This window comes from Nipponia nippon, unplaced genomic scaffold, assembly GCF_047370975.1.
Source record: "Nipponia nippon isolate SJK-2023a ecotype South Korea unplaced genomic scaffold, ASM4737097v1 scaffold_8, whole genome shotgun sequence".
Taxonomy (NCBI): Eukaryota; Metazoa; Chordata; class Aves; order Pelecaniformes; family Threskiornithidae; genus Nipponia; species Nipponia nippon.
This window is the reverse complement of record NW_028262402.1, coordinates 48,083,691-48,100,459: the sequence shown is the minus strand read 5'-3', so window position 1 is coordinate 48,100,459 and position 16,769 is coordinate 48,083,691. Positions and strand designations below refer to the sequence as shown.

Below are 16,769 nucleotides of genomic sequence, written 5' to 3'. Positions count from 1 at the left end.
TGTAGATCCACACAGAATCTGAGGTTTGATTGCAGAGTTCATAGTACTAATGAAGAAAAGTCCAACCATCTGGCAAGCATGTGGCCATGCTCTCCAAATGTACTGCAGTAATCCCTGAGGTTATTCATGTCCTTCCTGGCTGAGACACAAGAATCACTTTTCATTACTATTTCAGCATTCATACGCCTATAGAGTAAGTTAACTCCTCTTTGTCAGTAAATTAAAGGATGAAGGGAATGGATGGCGATCACATATGATGACTTCTAGCATTTTCAGTGAACTTGCACGTAACAAATGTAATTCCTTTAAGGATTCCAAGCTTATCTTAGCCTCCGAATTCTGCCATGGCTCAGCAGCAGAAAGATTATGCCTTGTTCTGGGAAAGATACTGTCCGCTTTTTTTATGAGTGCAGCTGACCATATTAGACAGCCTGTGTCTGTCCCATTCCCAACAGCATGGCCTGTGACTACTTAAGCTCTGCGAGCAAAAGCAGGTTTTTTGGTATATACATCCAGAAAAACACCTGTCCCTGCTATGCTGTATTAACAGCCTGCCTTGTTACTGGCTTCCTGAATAAGGCAGGTAGGAGAACAATCTTCTTAATGCCCAGAAAGAACAGAAACAAACGAAATGACTCAGGTTGTTTAAAGCAAGCCTGTCCCTGGAAAAGGAAATTCACCTACCAATATAAGATACAAAATTACACAAATTAATTTCATTAGTGGACTTTGTCCCATTCAGGATTTGGCAAAAACTGCATATTTAGTGCAACAGTTGAATGCCAGAAAGGTCTGTAACGCATGCATACTATGGGGGAAAAAAGCTTGAACAAGGAACAACCAACACTCAAAACTTCCACACCTCCCCACCCTCAAAGAGGGACATTTTCTGTTCCAGCCTCAAGTCCTGCATGGTCACTGCTGCATAGAAAACCTGTGAGTTTTCCAGCAATAAAAATGGTCTACGAAGGCAAGGGGGAAATGTTTTGTAAGTTCTTTTATTCTATAGAAACTGTCAGGGAGATTTTATTATACCAGAAAAGAGAAGAGATGTAATAAATGGACAAAAGGGAGAGGTATTCTCCTTACATCCTTCTGCAGATACTTACTGAGGTGAGCCTCAGTAATGCCATCACTAATGACTGGCAAGACCTGTGGTCTTTTACAGGAAATGCAATAATCCTATGAACCTAAGCACAGGGAAAAAACCCTCCATTAACTCAGGAGTACCCATGGCCCATATGAGGTCAGCTGGTTCGAAAGGCTCTGTGCTTATGCTCATTGACAAAGATGCAAAACAGATGTGAATATAACCACAATATGTGGTACAAAACTCTGTATTGACAGCGATTCAAATTGGGGTTTCAGTACTCTTGAATTGTCTGAATAATAGAGAAAAAATAGCTTTAGGTACATATCAGAAGTTACTGGTTGCTTCCACAACTACTTCTTCACCTCCCAAGTACTGTAATACTACATCTATCCTCTCGCGCAGAGTCAGCAGGATAGCTCAGAAAATGATCAGGAAGAAAACAGTGCAGTTTCTCCAGTTGGATAATTCCTTGGTTTAGAAGAAAATAAGAAGTAAGTAATTTAAGGCAACATCAAGGTTTTCTATACATCACCTTGTTGTTAATCATGGTAACTACAAGACTGCGAGAGTGCAGGCAGGCTCAACAGTCTTGGTAGCATGAGGACTTTCCAGCAAAAGTCTCTTCACAGGGCTACAGCATTATAAAATAATTCAGATTGGAAGTGACCATGGGAGGTCTCTAGTCCAACCTCCTGACCAAAGCAGGGTCAGCTATGAGATAAGAAGAGGTTGCTCATGTCTTTATCCAGTTGGAAACGGAACAACTTCCTTGTTTCAAATTATTATCATTGCCTCTTGTCCTCCCACCATGCATAGCTGTGAAGTGTTTGGTTCCGTCTTCTTGACAGCCTCACTGTAGCTACAGGCGGCCGCTATTAGGTCCCATTAAAGCTATCCTTCTCCAGCCTGAACAAACCCAGTTCCGCAACCTCTTCTCGCAGGGCCTGTGCTCCAGCCCCTATCTGTCTTGGTGATCCTATGCTGAACTCGCTCCAGCTTACTGCTGTCTTTCCTGCAGAGGGGATCCCCAAACCAGACACAATATCTAGAAGTGGTTTCACAAGTGCTGAGCAGAGAGTAATCACTTCCCTCACTCTCTGGGCCACACTTTTATTCATACAGCCCAGGGTGCTGCTGGTCTTCTCCAATTCCAGGGCACACAACTGGCCCTTGCCCAGCTCACTGCCCACCAGGGCTCTGCCTTTTTAGGGGCAGGATTCAGAGTTTGTCCTTGCTGAATTTTATCAGGTCCTTGTCCATCCATTCCTCTCAGCTGTCCAGGTTCCCCTGGCTGGCAGCTCTGCCCTCCAGCATACCAACAGGTACCCCCCCAATCTGGTGTCATCTGCAAACTTGGTTAGAATGCCCTCCATCCCCTCTTCCAGACCACTGATAAAGATGTTAAACAGGACAGGTCACAGAACAGACCCCTGCAGTACCCCACTTTTTACCAGCTCATTAACCAAGGCCCTTGAACCTGACCACCAAACCAGATTTTTACCTGTCTCGTTGTCCACCCATCCAAATCATAAAGTCCTGATTTGGATACAAGAATAATGCGGGGCACAGTGTCAAAAGCCTTGGTAAAATGGAAGTAAATGACATCTGCTCCCCTAACCTCATCAACAGATTCAACCATTTTACCACCCAGGCAAGCAGACTGGTTAGACATGATTTATTCTAGTAGCTCCCTAATGATGCCATTGAGATTCAGATTTACTTCCTTACACTAGTTTGGCTTTTTCTCTTTTGAAAACTGTTCTGTGGATTTTAAGAGAGTGAGAATTAGTAAAAGTGCTCGGTGTGGTTGTGGTACTTGACTGGGAAGGGAAAGGAAGAAAGCAGTTTAACAACTGTATTAGCATTCATAGAAACAGAGAAAATTAAAAAGGAAGATGAAACTATAATATGCCATAGAAATAGACTGTTACTACAGAATCACAGAATGGTTGAGGTTGGAAGGATCTTAGGCCTCTTCCATTTCCCCACAAAAAGAAACAGAACACAAAGTTTCTTGTCCTCCAAAATTAATCTGACACTTCAAGTGACTATGACCTAAAGTAAGATCTGTTCTAACAGGACACTCAAACTTCTTCAAATAATGTGAAGTACCCTGGCTTTGTCACAATCTTACAGAGATCTTCAAAACACCCAGAATATAAAGAACAATTTCCTGTCTTCTTAATTTGTAAACAATCCAAGTAACTTAGCAGAAGGTTATACTTTAATACATATAAGAAGTAGAATTTTAAACACACTGTTTTGAAATTCTGTGCCAGGAAAGTTTTCTTTTAAATCAGCACGAAGCCTTCTCCGTGAAGGTCAGCCATTTACAAAAAATCCATTGATGGGAAAGGTTGCTCTTGGGCTGATATCAGCTGTGCTGTCCAGCACAGGCAAAACATGTTCAGACACGCTAACCCATGTGGAAGCCTTTCTAGGTTGAAGCATAAAATAAGACTGCTAAGCCCTTGAAAGAAAAGGGGCCCTTATTTTAAACTTTCTTTTAGTAGTCACAAAGTCTTCTCTAACTGACTTGCTGTAAACTTCCTCAGATTGTTTTAATTAAAACACTTTGGGACTGTTTGATCTGGACATTTGTAGGACTTCCTGTTGTTTATTCATAGATGTATACTTTTTGAGATATAAGACAGATGCAGCACTAAGAAAACTGTGGACTTTCTGTTACCCGACATCTGTCTATTGCACAATGCAAGGCCTGCTCAGAATGTTTTGCAAAAAGTTTATTTTTCTCAGGTAGTTTTTCACGCGTGGCATATTAAGCCCAGACAAAAGTCTGTTTGTTTGTGAGAACTGCAAACAAATGCATTTCTTAACAAGAGTCAACCAAGTTTACAGAATATATTTATGCCCCACCAAGCACCAAATCTTGCTCTCTGTAACTTTGGTGGACAAACTGACCTCATTTACAGCCAAAGCTTAAGCTGGAAACAGAGCACTGCATAGTTTTCAACTCATCTTTTCCTTTAAAATGACGAGAGCTTTCAATACACCTTTCTGTACTAAGTCCTGAAAGCTGCACGTTGCACAACCAATGAAACTGCTCATTTTAGGCTAAGCAGCTATAGCTTTCCGCTCCAGGCATAGGCCAGAATGCAACTAACTATGAATGAGAGTAAGAGGTGTATGTAATGTAACGCTGCTCTGCAGCCTGCCATTCTTAACAGGGGCCAGTTGCCTTCAGGCTCAGAACTGGCCAGTGAATCCCTCTCAGACTCAAAAACTATCTATCTTGTGTGCCAAGTAAAAGGAGGCAAGCCACAGGACCACCTAGCCCCTCTTGCCATTCATTCATAAAGAACAACACAGAGTTTTCTACTGATATTTCACAGAACACCAACATGTTTTCTGTCCTTTTCTTCACAAGCAATGAAATGCAGCCACTGAAGAACACAAGATGCAGCATCAATTATCTCCTGGGAAGTTCAAAAGCATGCAATACATTGAGAGGGGTTCATTCTCATTTTGGCTGAGAAAGCATCTGAGAGCATCTGAGACTGCTGCCATCCTGAAAAGTGTTAGGAATAAACACTTACCACACATACATCCAAAATACGGCCTGCCATGACCACAGTGGGTAGCATGTTTTCATCAGTGCAGGCTAGGACAATGAAACACTGGATAGCCAAGAATATGGTGGGCTTTCAACAGCCAAATATACCACACTATACTAAAGCATACCAAATACAGCATCAAAAAAAATACAAAGACGACAAAGAATGCTCCTTGATGATATCCTTGAAAACATTTCCAATGATAAATCACCTCCACTGCTTAAAAAACATTCAGGTATGAAAGCATAACAGCTAGTTTCCAAGCACATTGTAGAAATAAAACTAAGAGGCACAGCTAATGAAAGGACATCAATGCCTTGTAATGACAGCTGTTTTTTTCTCCACAAATCTTTTCAAACATGTCATATCTGTGTAAATAAAACATTTAGCTGCATAACATATTTGAAAGCTGATACAGAAAAACTACCATTCTTTACTAGACATACAAGTATAAAGAGGACATATAGGGCTATTTTTAATATTGCAATGTTATTTTAAAAGTTACAAATCCTGAACAAATTTCCCACCACAGTGCTCAACAACTTTGTATTGAACTTCAAACATGTTAAATTATATTCATGAAGGTTTTATGCAGCATTCCAGAACAGAACTTGTCCTTCTGCTCCCTCTAATTTAAAAACTGCTTGTACGTGACATGGACTCAGTTTGACAGAGGTGTCTTAAAAAATTCACAGCAAGCCTATTCCAGATAAGAGAAAGTGAGACTGATTTATCCTACTGAAGGAAGATAAAAAGAGTGAGGTCACGACTGGCATAACTTGAACAAGTCACAGTCACAGAGTGAACGCAGTATCAACCATGTAGAAAGATGTATTTATAACTTGGAGAAGTCTTTACTTTGGAAGAATCCCTTACAACTCAACAGTAAATGATGTCCATGTAGAGAAAGAAATGCTCAGCACCTATCCGGCTTCTGGCACAAACTTCTTCATTAAAACAGATGATCAATACAGAAGAAAAGCAGATGGTTGCAAAGAAACAATAAACTGCAGATTCCCAAGAAAAGACAGACAAAAAAAATCAATGTGGGATTTGTAAATGAAGAATTCAAGGAAATAATCACAAAGGCACAAGAGGAATGTGGTGTGCTGTTCCCCATGGCCAGAGGTGTATGTTTCTTTAACTGCTACTGCTTGTTAAACAGCAATAAAAGGCCCCATCCATTAATTCATTCAAAAACCTTTTTCAATGTTTACAGAGGAAAAACTAAGCTTTACAGGAAGAAGCAGCAGAAACACTTACAATGGACAACACATTCCTCAACAAAAACATATAGGAAGGGTTCAGTGCTTCAAGAGGAAAGAAGCTCTCCTTGGGTCTGCATTCCCTGGTTGAGAACTGGGTTTAGACCATTGACTCCCAACAGCACTGTCCCTGCTGGTACCAGGCCCTGGGAACCACTTGCAGAGGAACAGTCAGCCCTTCTTTCTTCACCTTCCCATCAACCTACATAAATTTTTGTGCACAGCTTGACTTTGACATAACACAGTATGCACTAGCCCATTATTCAAGCTTCATGATGCCCTTGTGGTTTCCTTCTATTATAACTGTGTTCTAAATGACGAAGAGAAATGTTCATTATTTGTTACTGGAGATAATTTGCTTCGCTGGTGCTTCCAGGTAGGACTGAGAGACAAAAGCAAACTGACCTAAGCTGAGAATGAAGAGAAGACCTCTTCTTGGACAATTCCTACCAAACAGCCAACTCTTTCTTTGTTTCCTAATTCTCACAGTGAGGTAAAAACTCCTGGAGCAGTGTTGCTCCTCTCTAAGCAGTAAGAGAGAGGAACCCACCTGATAATAATGAGTAAGCAGAAATCCAGCCTTTGCCACAAGTGGGCAAACTTTGCCAGGTAGTTGGACAAAATAATTGTAAGAAGACAGTTAGTCGAATTAATATTTTTTGTCCTGTCTTTGTGTCATTCATTGCTGCTTATAATGCTTGGGGCTCCTGTCCTAAAAAAACGAGCATACAGAGCCATTTAAGCAAGCTTCCTGCTGTGCGTCAGACAAAATGGACACCACTCCAAACCAGCACTGTGAATTTAAGAGTTCCTTGCTGCCAGGGTCAGCCTCCTTCCTGCACCCAAGACCGCTTGTTTAGAGCTCATCACAGCTCTGCTCTTCACTGCATGAAGACATTTCTTCAAACAAGTCAGAACAGTCACTGTCACTGCAGGCCCCCTTAAAACCTGCCTCTAGCTGACCAGATAGTAAACGAACAATCAGCTGACAGAACAGTGATGTGTCAAAGTTGCATTAAAAGATGGTCTACCAGATGTAAAGTGGCAGGGTGCTGCATGGTAAGGTGCGTAGCTTTGCTCAGGGTAAGTATAATCAGAGCACCTACATGCCGTTGAAATGACCTGGCTGTAGAAACAAGGTATCAGATAATGCTAGCCACAGTAGTATTCTCTTGACAACTTTCTTTTCCCGTGCCAACTTGACTGCTATTTTCCACACCCACCCAGCTTCGTAATTCCTGCAGAAACAATTTTTACTCACCCTTCTGATTCTCGTTTTGTAGACCATTAGCTAACATGTCAGCATTTCATTTCCTTTCCTGTTATGCAGACATCAGATAAATCAGAATACAAGGATATGAAAAAAGAATAGTTTGTTGAACAGGGTACACAGCTTCACAATCCCCACAAGAAAGAGAACACCAACCTAAGGGTACATATTGCCAGAGAACCAAAGTCTGGAGACACACTGCCACAATCCTGTTGACACTGGAGCACATTAAAGCAGATGTTTCCTGTCAAGTGTTACGCTCTCCCTACAGTACATGCTAGTATATTCCAGCAGTCACTTCAAGCAAACATATGTAAATGTTAAACATTTTGAGTGAATTCTCTTGCAATCTACTGCTCCATTTGTTAATGCAGTATTCCTAAGCAACATTTACAGTCCTCTGGATTATTGCTTCCTTCTGTTTAAGTTTAATAATGCACTGTGAAAAACTATTAAACAACACATTATCATGCACACAAGTGAAAAAGCATTAGATTTTCTAAATCCTTTCTTTCAAGTACTATATATGATTTTTTTTTTTTTTTTTTTATAGCTAAGGAAAAGCTCTAGTACAATGATTTAGGCTAAACTGTGGCCACACAATATGGGCGCACCATAAGAAGAGGTGGTTTTCATTTCCTCTCTAACACAGACTTCAGGAGTGAGGTCCATGACCTCAAAAGACAGCAGCCAAGTGGACAGGAATTGGTCCAATTCCCTCACATGACAGCTACTCTTAGCACCAAGGTCCAGAAGCAGGCCCAAAGAGACAGTTCAGTACACTACAGTAAGAAGATTCTTTTTGTAGACACAAATCAAATTACACGTTTCAGACAATAGCAGGGCTCTGATGACTAAAAAAGTGTTATCCCAAAGACACTGTGATGACACCATCAAATACAATGAAGTATTTCTAGCAGAATTCATCTTGCTCTCATGAAAAAAAATTAAGAAACGTTCACATACAAGATCTTTTTGACCATCGCTATCTCTGTTTCCCTACTCTGGTAAGATCTGTTGGGAAAAGATTTCCAAGTGTTTAGATTTTTTATGGAGTAGTGACTGTATTATTAAATCCTAGTTAGATGTGCTTGAAGTTAGCATTTCCTAACTTCTTCAGGAAGATTAACAAGTAGAATATAAGTTTCTTTTGTTTTCCTAGGCACTATTTCTGCTATCTTACTGCATCTACTATCACAAATGTTGCCATGTCCTTTTTCATCATCTTTATTTTAACACTTTCTCTATTTCTAGTGTAAGAACAACAAAATACAGAAAATAAGAAATATCAGCACTCAACAGCACAGGAGAAATCTTTAAGTACTCTGTTTATTAAGTGTGCTTTCCCTCCCTTGTTAATCAAGTGTTGTTCTTATTCTTGTCCATACTATTACATGACGTAGATAACAGTTGGCCTGAAAGTCCTTTTCCTTTATTTATTTTTTCTAATTCATTAACAAAAAGGACTTTTCAAAGTATTTTTAAACAACCATTCCCATGGAACTGAATGGTACTGCACATGCATTAAAGGCCAAATTATGATTAACACAGGATGTCATACTTCAAGATTAAATCTATCGAGGTAAGTGGGACATGTCTAAGAAACCCATGGATGTCAACTGGTATAAATAAGAACAAAACTTACCACTTAATCTTTGTATATAAGGTCTGTTATGCTTCTACTACCTCACATGGAATAAATGCTGATTTGAACGAATGACAGTCTACATATGAGAGAAATATTTAAACGTTTAAGGGATTTGTTTTAGATGTTGTACGGAGTGTACGTGGCAGGGTTTGCCAGAGGGGGGCTGCAGGGGCGGCCTCTGTGAGGCAAGGCTGGGGCTGCCCTATGCCGGACACAGCCAGTTCCAGTCAGCTCCAAACAGACCCACCACAGGGCACAGCTGAGCCCAGCAGGCAAGCTGGTGGCCCCTCTGGGAAAACATACTTTAAAAGGGCAAAAAGCTGCCCAGCAGTGAGGACTGAGGAACAAACATCCCTGCGAACACCAAGGTCAGAGAAGAGGGAGGGGGAGGAAGAGCTGCTCCAGGTGCAGGAGCAGACATTACCCTGCAGCCCACGGAGAGAACCATGGTGGAGCAGATGGATATTTCCTGACAGGAAATGCAGCTGGCGGAGAGCCCGCGCTGGACCAAGTTTTCTCCTGAAGGACTGCAGCCCGTGAGGAGAGCCCACGCTGGAGCAGGGGAACAGTGTGAGGAAGAAGCAGCAGCAGAGGGGAGCTGTTACGGACTGACCTCAACCCCATTCCCCATCCCCCTGCACCGTTTAGGTTTATTTATTGACAATTTTAATTGGCAATAAATTAAATTAATTTTCCTCCAGTCGAGTCTTTTGCTCATGACAGTAATTTGGAAGTGATCTCCCTGTCTCTATCTCAACCCATGAGCTCTTTCATCCTATTTCCTCCCCCCATCCTGTTGAGGAGGGGGAGTGAGAGAGTGGCTGGGTGGGGGTCTGGCAGCCAGCCAGCCGCAGTCAACCCACCATAAGTATTTGGATACATATTTTGATGTCCATTTTAGAAGCTTCTAACAAAATCTTTAACATTGGTATAACTACAAATAGTTAATAGTTGCAAAAAAAGCTAAAGCCAAGCAGTTTTGGAAAGTTATGCAAACAGGATAGATTACAGCTAACATCAGATGACAATCTGTAACATTTCACTCAAAACTTTTTACTTATTTCATTAAAATCACTATTTGGAAGTTCATTAGAATTTATTTCATTAAGTTCATTTTGACCAATACCCACAAGCTTTCACTGTCAGATGTTTCACTCACCTTAACAATTTATACTTGCTACTATAACTAGCACTATGTAACACAAGAGTCATCTTCTAAAGACAAGAGTGAGGCGAGGGATGAGTACAAGCCTTAAGCAAGGAAGACCTGCCCTCAGTAGAGGACGAACACACTGAGGAACACTTAAACAAACTAGACATACACAAGTCCATGAGGTCTCAGGTGCTAACAGCAACTTCAAGGCCACTCTCTGTTATCTTCAAAAGGTTGTGACAATTGAGGGAGCCTTCTGAGGACTGAAAGCAAGCAAATATCACTCCTATCTTCAAGGGTGGCAACAAAGAAGATCTAGAGAACTACAAACCAGCCAGTCTCACCTGAATCCCTGGGAAGGTGATGCAGCAACTAATCTAGAAATCATTTCCAAACTCGTGGAGGACAAGAAGGTCCTCCAAGAGTAGTCAACATGGATTTAAGAGGAAGTCATGACTGATCAACCTGATAGCCTTCTACAATGAGGTTACTGTCTCAGAGAATAAGGAGAGAGCAGTAGATAGTCTATCTTTACTTTAGAAAGGCTTTCAACTTTCTCTCCCATTACATCATCACAGACAAAATGAGAAAATATACAGTAGGTAAGTCAACAGCGAGGTGGATTGAAAAGTGGCTGAATTCCAAGGCTCAAATGGTTGTGATCAGCAGCACAAAATCCAGCTGGAGGCCAGTCATCAGGGGTGCCCCCCATAGGTCAATATTGCGGCCAATACTATTTAACATCTTCATTAATGACCTGGACAATAGGGCAGAGTGCACCCTTAGCAGGTTTACAGATGATACAACACTGAAAGGTGTAATATACCAGAAGATTGTGCTGCCATTCAGATGGACCTCAACAGGCTGGAGAAACTGGCAAACAGGAACCTCATGAAAGTCAATACAGGGCAATGCTGCCAAGCCCTGCACACGGGGAGGAATAATTCCTGGCACCGGTACATACTGGGCGCCAAAAAGCTGGATAGCAGCTCTTCAGAAAAGGACCTGAGGTCCTGGTGGACCATGAGTTGACTATAAGCCAGCAATAAGCTTTTATGGCAAAGAAGGTCAACAACATCCTGGGTAGCATTAGAAGAGCACTGCCAGCAGGTGGAAGGAATTGAGCCTTCCTCACTACTCAGCACTATCGAGACAAAACCTGGGGTCCTGAGTCCACTTCTGGACCTACTGAAAAGGTTCTGGAAAAGGGCCACAAAGTTGACTAAGGGATGGAGTATCTGTCATACTAGGAGAGGCTGAGAGAGATGGGATTACTAAGCCTGAAAGAGAGAAGGTTCCGGGGGGAAATCTTGTCAATGTGCATAAATACCCAATAGGGGGTGAGGGGAGTAACGAAGACAGAGCCAGACTCTTCTAACAGTGCCTAACAACAGGACAAGACACAACAGGAACAAACTGAAATTCAGGAAATTTTGTTTCTACTTATGAAAAAGCTTTTCTACTCTGAGAGTGGTGAAATACTGGCACAGGTTGCCCAGAAAGACTGTGGAGTCTCCATCTTTGGAGATATCCAAAACCCAAGTGGACATGGCACTTAGCAACCCACTGTAGTTGACCCTGCTTTGAACCAGGGTATTGGACTAAATGATGTCCAGGCACCCTTTCCAGCCTCCACTATTCTGTGATTATTTCCTCCTTTTCTGCCAGAATTAATAGTCACAGTACAGTTTTTAAATTAGTTTTTAATGCTTCCAGTGCGTAAGCTTGAAGCATGAGCTTTATGGGTAGATACACAAAAGGGTTCTGTGACAGTTGTCCCTGGAGCACATAAGACCAGTCCATTAGAAAGGAATAAAAGGGATCAAGAAACAAAAAAAGCAATAGATTTAAAGCATACACTATTAAGCAGTAACCTGAAACCTACTGCAGGACTTAAGCAAGCAGTGTTATCCATTCTTTTCTGAATTTTCTACTCAAAGAACAAAATATTTTCCTTACTGATTTTATTATATTGGAGGTGAGACATGCAGCAGCAAACACAGAGAGGATGCTGGCCCTTACAGTAAACAACATGGTATCAGACATCACATTTTGGAAGAGAAAGTATTTCCCTTCTATTGCAGAAGTACAGATTGAGGTTTTAGAATTTTAATACTAAACATTATGCTGGTGTGCTAATTCTACATAGAATTGCTCAATCTTTCTTTTTTCTTTTTGCTTCATTGTATTAGCAATATTCTTGTCCATCCAAAAGGCTTTTTTTTTTCCCTTGCAAGTTGGCCAGTTAGTCCATGGGAATGGAACCATGAATGCCTTACTCATATTCTTTTACACCCACTGTCCCACTCTAAGATTTCACTGACGCTAGTGGAACTGTCCCTTACGTTTATAGATATATGAAATTGGAATTCAGTTCAACATGAAACCTATACTGAGAATCAACCTGTTTGTTAGCCACTCCTTCAAGCAATATATTGGATTTCAGACAATGGCATTCCACGATCTTACTGAAAAATACCTCTTACAGACAAACATCTTTCCTCGAAGTTCGGCAGTTCCTTACGGTGGGTTTCACTGAGAATCCTGGAAGACAGGATGGCTCAATAACTCATGCAGTGAACCTCTGAGGAAGGTGTTTATGACACTCCTTACTGCGTTCCAATCCATGTAGCCAGCCAATATATAGGAAAAGTGACTTGCTTAAGATGAACTACTGACTGTGATTGCAGGTCTAAGCTGCGCTCTTCAATGAGCGAGTTCAGCACTGGCACTCATCAGTTCAGCAGGTTATATGGCACTCATCAGTTCAGCAGGTTATACAATTTTGGCCACCAAAGCATGAGAATCTCTGGACAACATTATGGCATTTTTACAGAAAATTAAAAATCAGGTATTTAGGATTGTCATGTGTGTAAATGAGTCACAAAACAAAAGCAACCAACTTTGAAAACATGTAACTTTTAAATCTTCAGGAAAACAAAGACAACCACAAAATGAAAGAAAAAAAGAAATTCAAGTGTCCTGGATACAGACTGCAAACTTCATAATAATAAATATTTGTAAGAATGGCTGGGAAAATATTTACATGCTTCCATCATTATCAATTCCTCAGTTTTATTTAATAATCAGGCTTAGCCTCACAGAACTAAATAAGGCAGTAATCACCATGAGGCGATCTGTGCTCCAGAAGGTCAAGTAAACATTGTCAGGAACATAATTCAAATAGTCACAGTGTTATTGAAGGGGACTTCAGTATAGTCATACTTTCTGACAGAACTACCAAACTTCAAGGAAAGAAGACAGACAAACATATTTAAATGTCACTGTTTCTTCAAGTCTTACAGGAATGCAGATATCCTGGGTTTTACATCCAAAATGAACCTCTATTTATTTTATATAGTATTTCAATACAATGGCAGCTTTCACTTAAACAATGAGATTTTTGGATCTCTAAATGGAATAAACAAAATACAGCAAACCCTGACCTAACAGTATTTCCTTAAACTAGACCATCTACCTACAAGTAAGGAATATTTCCCTGAAGACTCTGTCAAGCATTAGAGGAAGCTTCTAGCTCTGAATTTCGTAACTTTCAAAAATTTTCTGAATAGGGAAGCACCCTAATATTCTTGCTTTTCAAAGCATACAAGCTACATTTCACTTTAAAATTACTGTTTCCTGATTAGACACATTTAATGGAGGCAGCAGATCATTCTTGTGTTAGTAAAGCTATGCAATCAGATCAACACTGAGACACAACTGACTCAGTGAATGCTCTTTCCACACAGAACATATAAGGCAATAATATTTAGCTTAATCCTCTTATGCCAATATTTACAGAAAATTTAGGTCTGGATGAGACTTGTTCAAAATTCAGCTGCTAACACAGGATGCACATCCAGCAAATCTTTTAAGAGCAGATTGGGCTTGTCAGAAGTAGCTTTAGGTATACTTTTAACCTGCCTTGAAACTGGAAATGGATTTCATGACTGCCTGCAGTCCTTTCTGGAACATTTTGTATCATAATAGATGATATATTTCAACGGCTTAAAATAACTGGGTGGTGGGGGGGGGTTAAGTTCTTGTTTAGTACTGAATTGCTACTTTATCTGTTTTAAACATCCATGATTTTCATAAGCAGGCTGCTAGATTAGGCTGCAAACCATTATTTACCAAGAAAAAGAGTAAAGTTATTTGGAAAAGGAACTACCAGTCAAGTGTTTGTACTCTCAAAAAGGTTCAACCTATTTATTTCTTTTCCAGGTTAAATTAAACTATTTTCATCCAAGTAAATGTTGATAAAATTAGTCTAGGTAAGATCAAAATATCATCAAAACTAGCTAAAACAATAAAGCACATAAAGATTGTGAAAATTAGAAGCTCTTATCAAAAGATTTCACAATTTTGGAATTGCTATGTAGTACAAAACAGAGAGATTACTAATGTAATGACCAAGGTGATATAAATAAATGTTTCATCTTACTTGTCCAGGGCTGTGCTGGTAGGCATGCTCCTGCCAAATCCTCGGACACCCATTTGACAAAAGTATGGAATGCAAGACAGATTGGCAGCAATTATAGCCAATGAATCCGACGCATTAACAAAGAAACCATTTTGGCCAAGGATCATGTAGCGGTCCTGGAGAAGAAAAGAAATTCAAAAAAAACATCTTAAATTTTATGTTTTGGAGAGTGGTAATTTCTTTTATTAGATCCACTGTAGGTAGGGAAAAAAAAGGACAGGTTTTGGGTTACTTGCATCCCTCTTCGGGCAGAATAATTTATTGGTATCATCCTGGCAGGTTTATAATCTCGCTATCACACCATCACTCCCTCCAGCCTTGCAAGTCAAAGCTCGAGATCAGTCCCTAGCTTCAGCCTCCTACACGACACTTCAGTAGGTCTGTTCCTGCCAGGGAATGTTTGTGTAGGAGAATCCTTTTGCCAATGACACACACTATACAGGGAGTAGGAGGGTGTTTTGTGTTTACTGACAACAGAAAACAGCTTCTGTTCTTCAGAACATTTTCATCTTTCTCTCACCCTGTCAGGACAGAAAGTTGTTTCTGTAATACTTTGCTGTTTATAATGCTGATAATATGACATAAAAAAAAAAATTAAAACAGAGATTATGATTCAGTGCTTTATTTAGCTAAAAATCTCTCGATTTATGCTGTTAACCAAAAAGGACTTAACTTAGTTACTACTTACTGTGACACAAGTCCATATTATCTATGTATGCTGTCTCTTCCTAAACAGGGAATAAAAGTGTCACACCAGTACAAGATAAAATCAGCCTAATATTTAAAGAATTCTCATTCTGCATTCAAATCCTGCTTGATTTGCAGTCATCTGCAGAGACAAATTACAACATATGTGTCTGATTTATGGGTTGCAAATGCTGTCATCTGTACCTGAAAGTAATACCGCTTTCAGCTTCGAGGGCTTACTGAAAAGCAAATAAATTATACTTACATGTCCCATACCTGACCCCAGACAAAACAACAACTACGGTGAAACCTCCAGACAGATCAAAATACTTACTCCGTCAGCATCAAAAGCAGCTCCAAATCCATACTCGCCACCTCTCATAGCCTCCAGCAAGGCAGTTGCGTATGTTAAATTGGGATCAGGAGGCTGTCCACCAAAATCCTCCAGAGGAATACAGTTTATGGCAGAATTTGCAGGAGCTCCCAATTCATCACACAGGATTCTTCTCACATAAGGTCCCATAACTGCAAAAACAGAAATCTGCCATGCAATCACAAAAGCGTATGCTTGACATTCCAATTTTTCACAGCACCATGGAGACTTGATACAAAACATACTTTCAGCAATTCTATACATCTGTCCTAGCAACTAAAAGCAAACTATTATTTCACAGAAGAGTATGTGATTGTCCCCCCAGTAAATAATCAATTGGCAATTCAGCATTAAAAACACAGTTCCCCACTAGTGGAAGTGAAAAAGTAATCACTGAATGGTGAAAGATGCAAGTTTTATTTACCCATTATTAAGTAAAACAATTACCATACACCTAGAGGGTTTTTTCTCACTAGAATAAAAATAAGATGCTATTCTATGTATCCTGGAATGCAAACAATTTAACACATAATAGCAAGGAAAGTAAACAGTAAGGGAATACAAGTGGGAAATAAACTTACCTCAACATTCCAATTCACGTTAAAATTACAACTGGTTTGTCCACCAAAGAATTTTGCCACATTTTAGTTACTACCATGCAGATAATAAACAAAAACTTTCTCAAAACTAACTCCAAAATAACTTCTTTATTTTGTTAAAGATATGGCCAACTAAGACACCAGCTCATGCTACTATATATCATAATTATTATATGCATTTGGCAGCTGAATGGACACTAACAACCGACTGGGCTCTCTGCATCCCTGAGGCAGGTGTGAAGAGGTCACTCAGAGATAAAAAATTCATGAGTGATTGCTTGCTCTCTCGTGCTCTCTCTTTCTCCTACCTTACTCCCAAATCTTGCTAACTGGAGCAACTGTAACCCAAAGTAAAACTGTGACAAACTTGTGTTCAAGAAAATTTAGGTGCTAACTCTGTAAAATATACAGTAAACAATGATTCAGGTTCTTATCAAGAACCTGACAAATTACTCTGTTCTACACTAATGTTAAACTATCAATGTTTACAGGCATAAAAGCATATTCCAGAGGTGCAGAGCTGAAACAAACTTTGGAAGACAGTTTGTCCACATACACATGTGGTCCTCTCTAATGTTCACTATATTGTGGCTGGTGACTCACTTCTGGCTAATGCATCTCAT

General features: G+C 40.1%; 1 protein-coding gene across 1 annotated transcript in view; it reads right to left on the bottom strand.

Annotated features, from left to right (window-relative positions):
* The window catches only part of PGM5 (phosphoglucomutase 5), a 75,514-nt gene that overhangs the window by 43,301 nt on the left and 15,444 nt on the right, over nt 1-16,769 (bottom strand). The window contains exons 5-6 of the mRNA XM_087741611.1: nt 15,509-15,699; nt 14,449-14,603 (exon numbers count right to left, since the gene is read on the bottom strand). Coding sequence (XP_087597737.1) covers nt 14,449-14,603; nt 15,509-15,699 — 346 coding nt within the window. The remainder of the gene's footprint in view (nt 1-14,448; nt 14,604-15,508; nt 15,700-16,769) is intronic.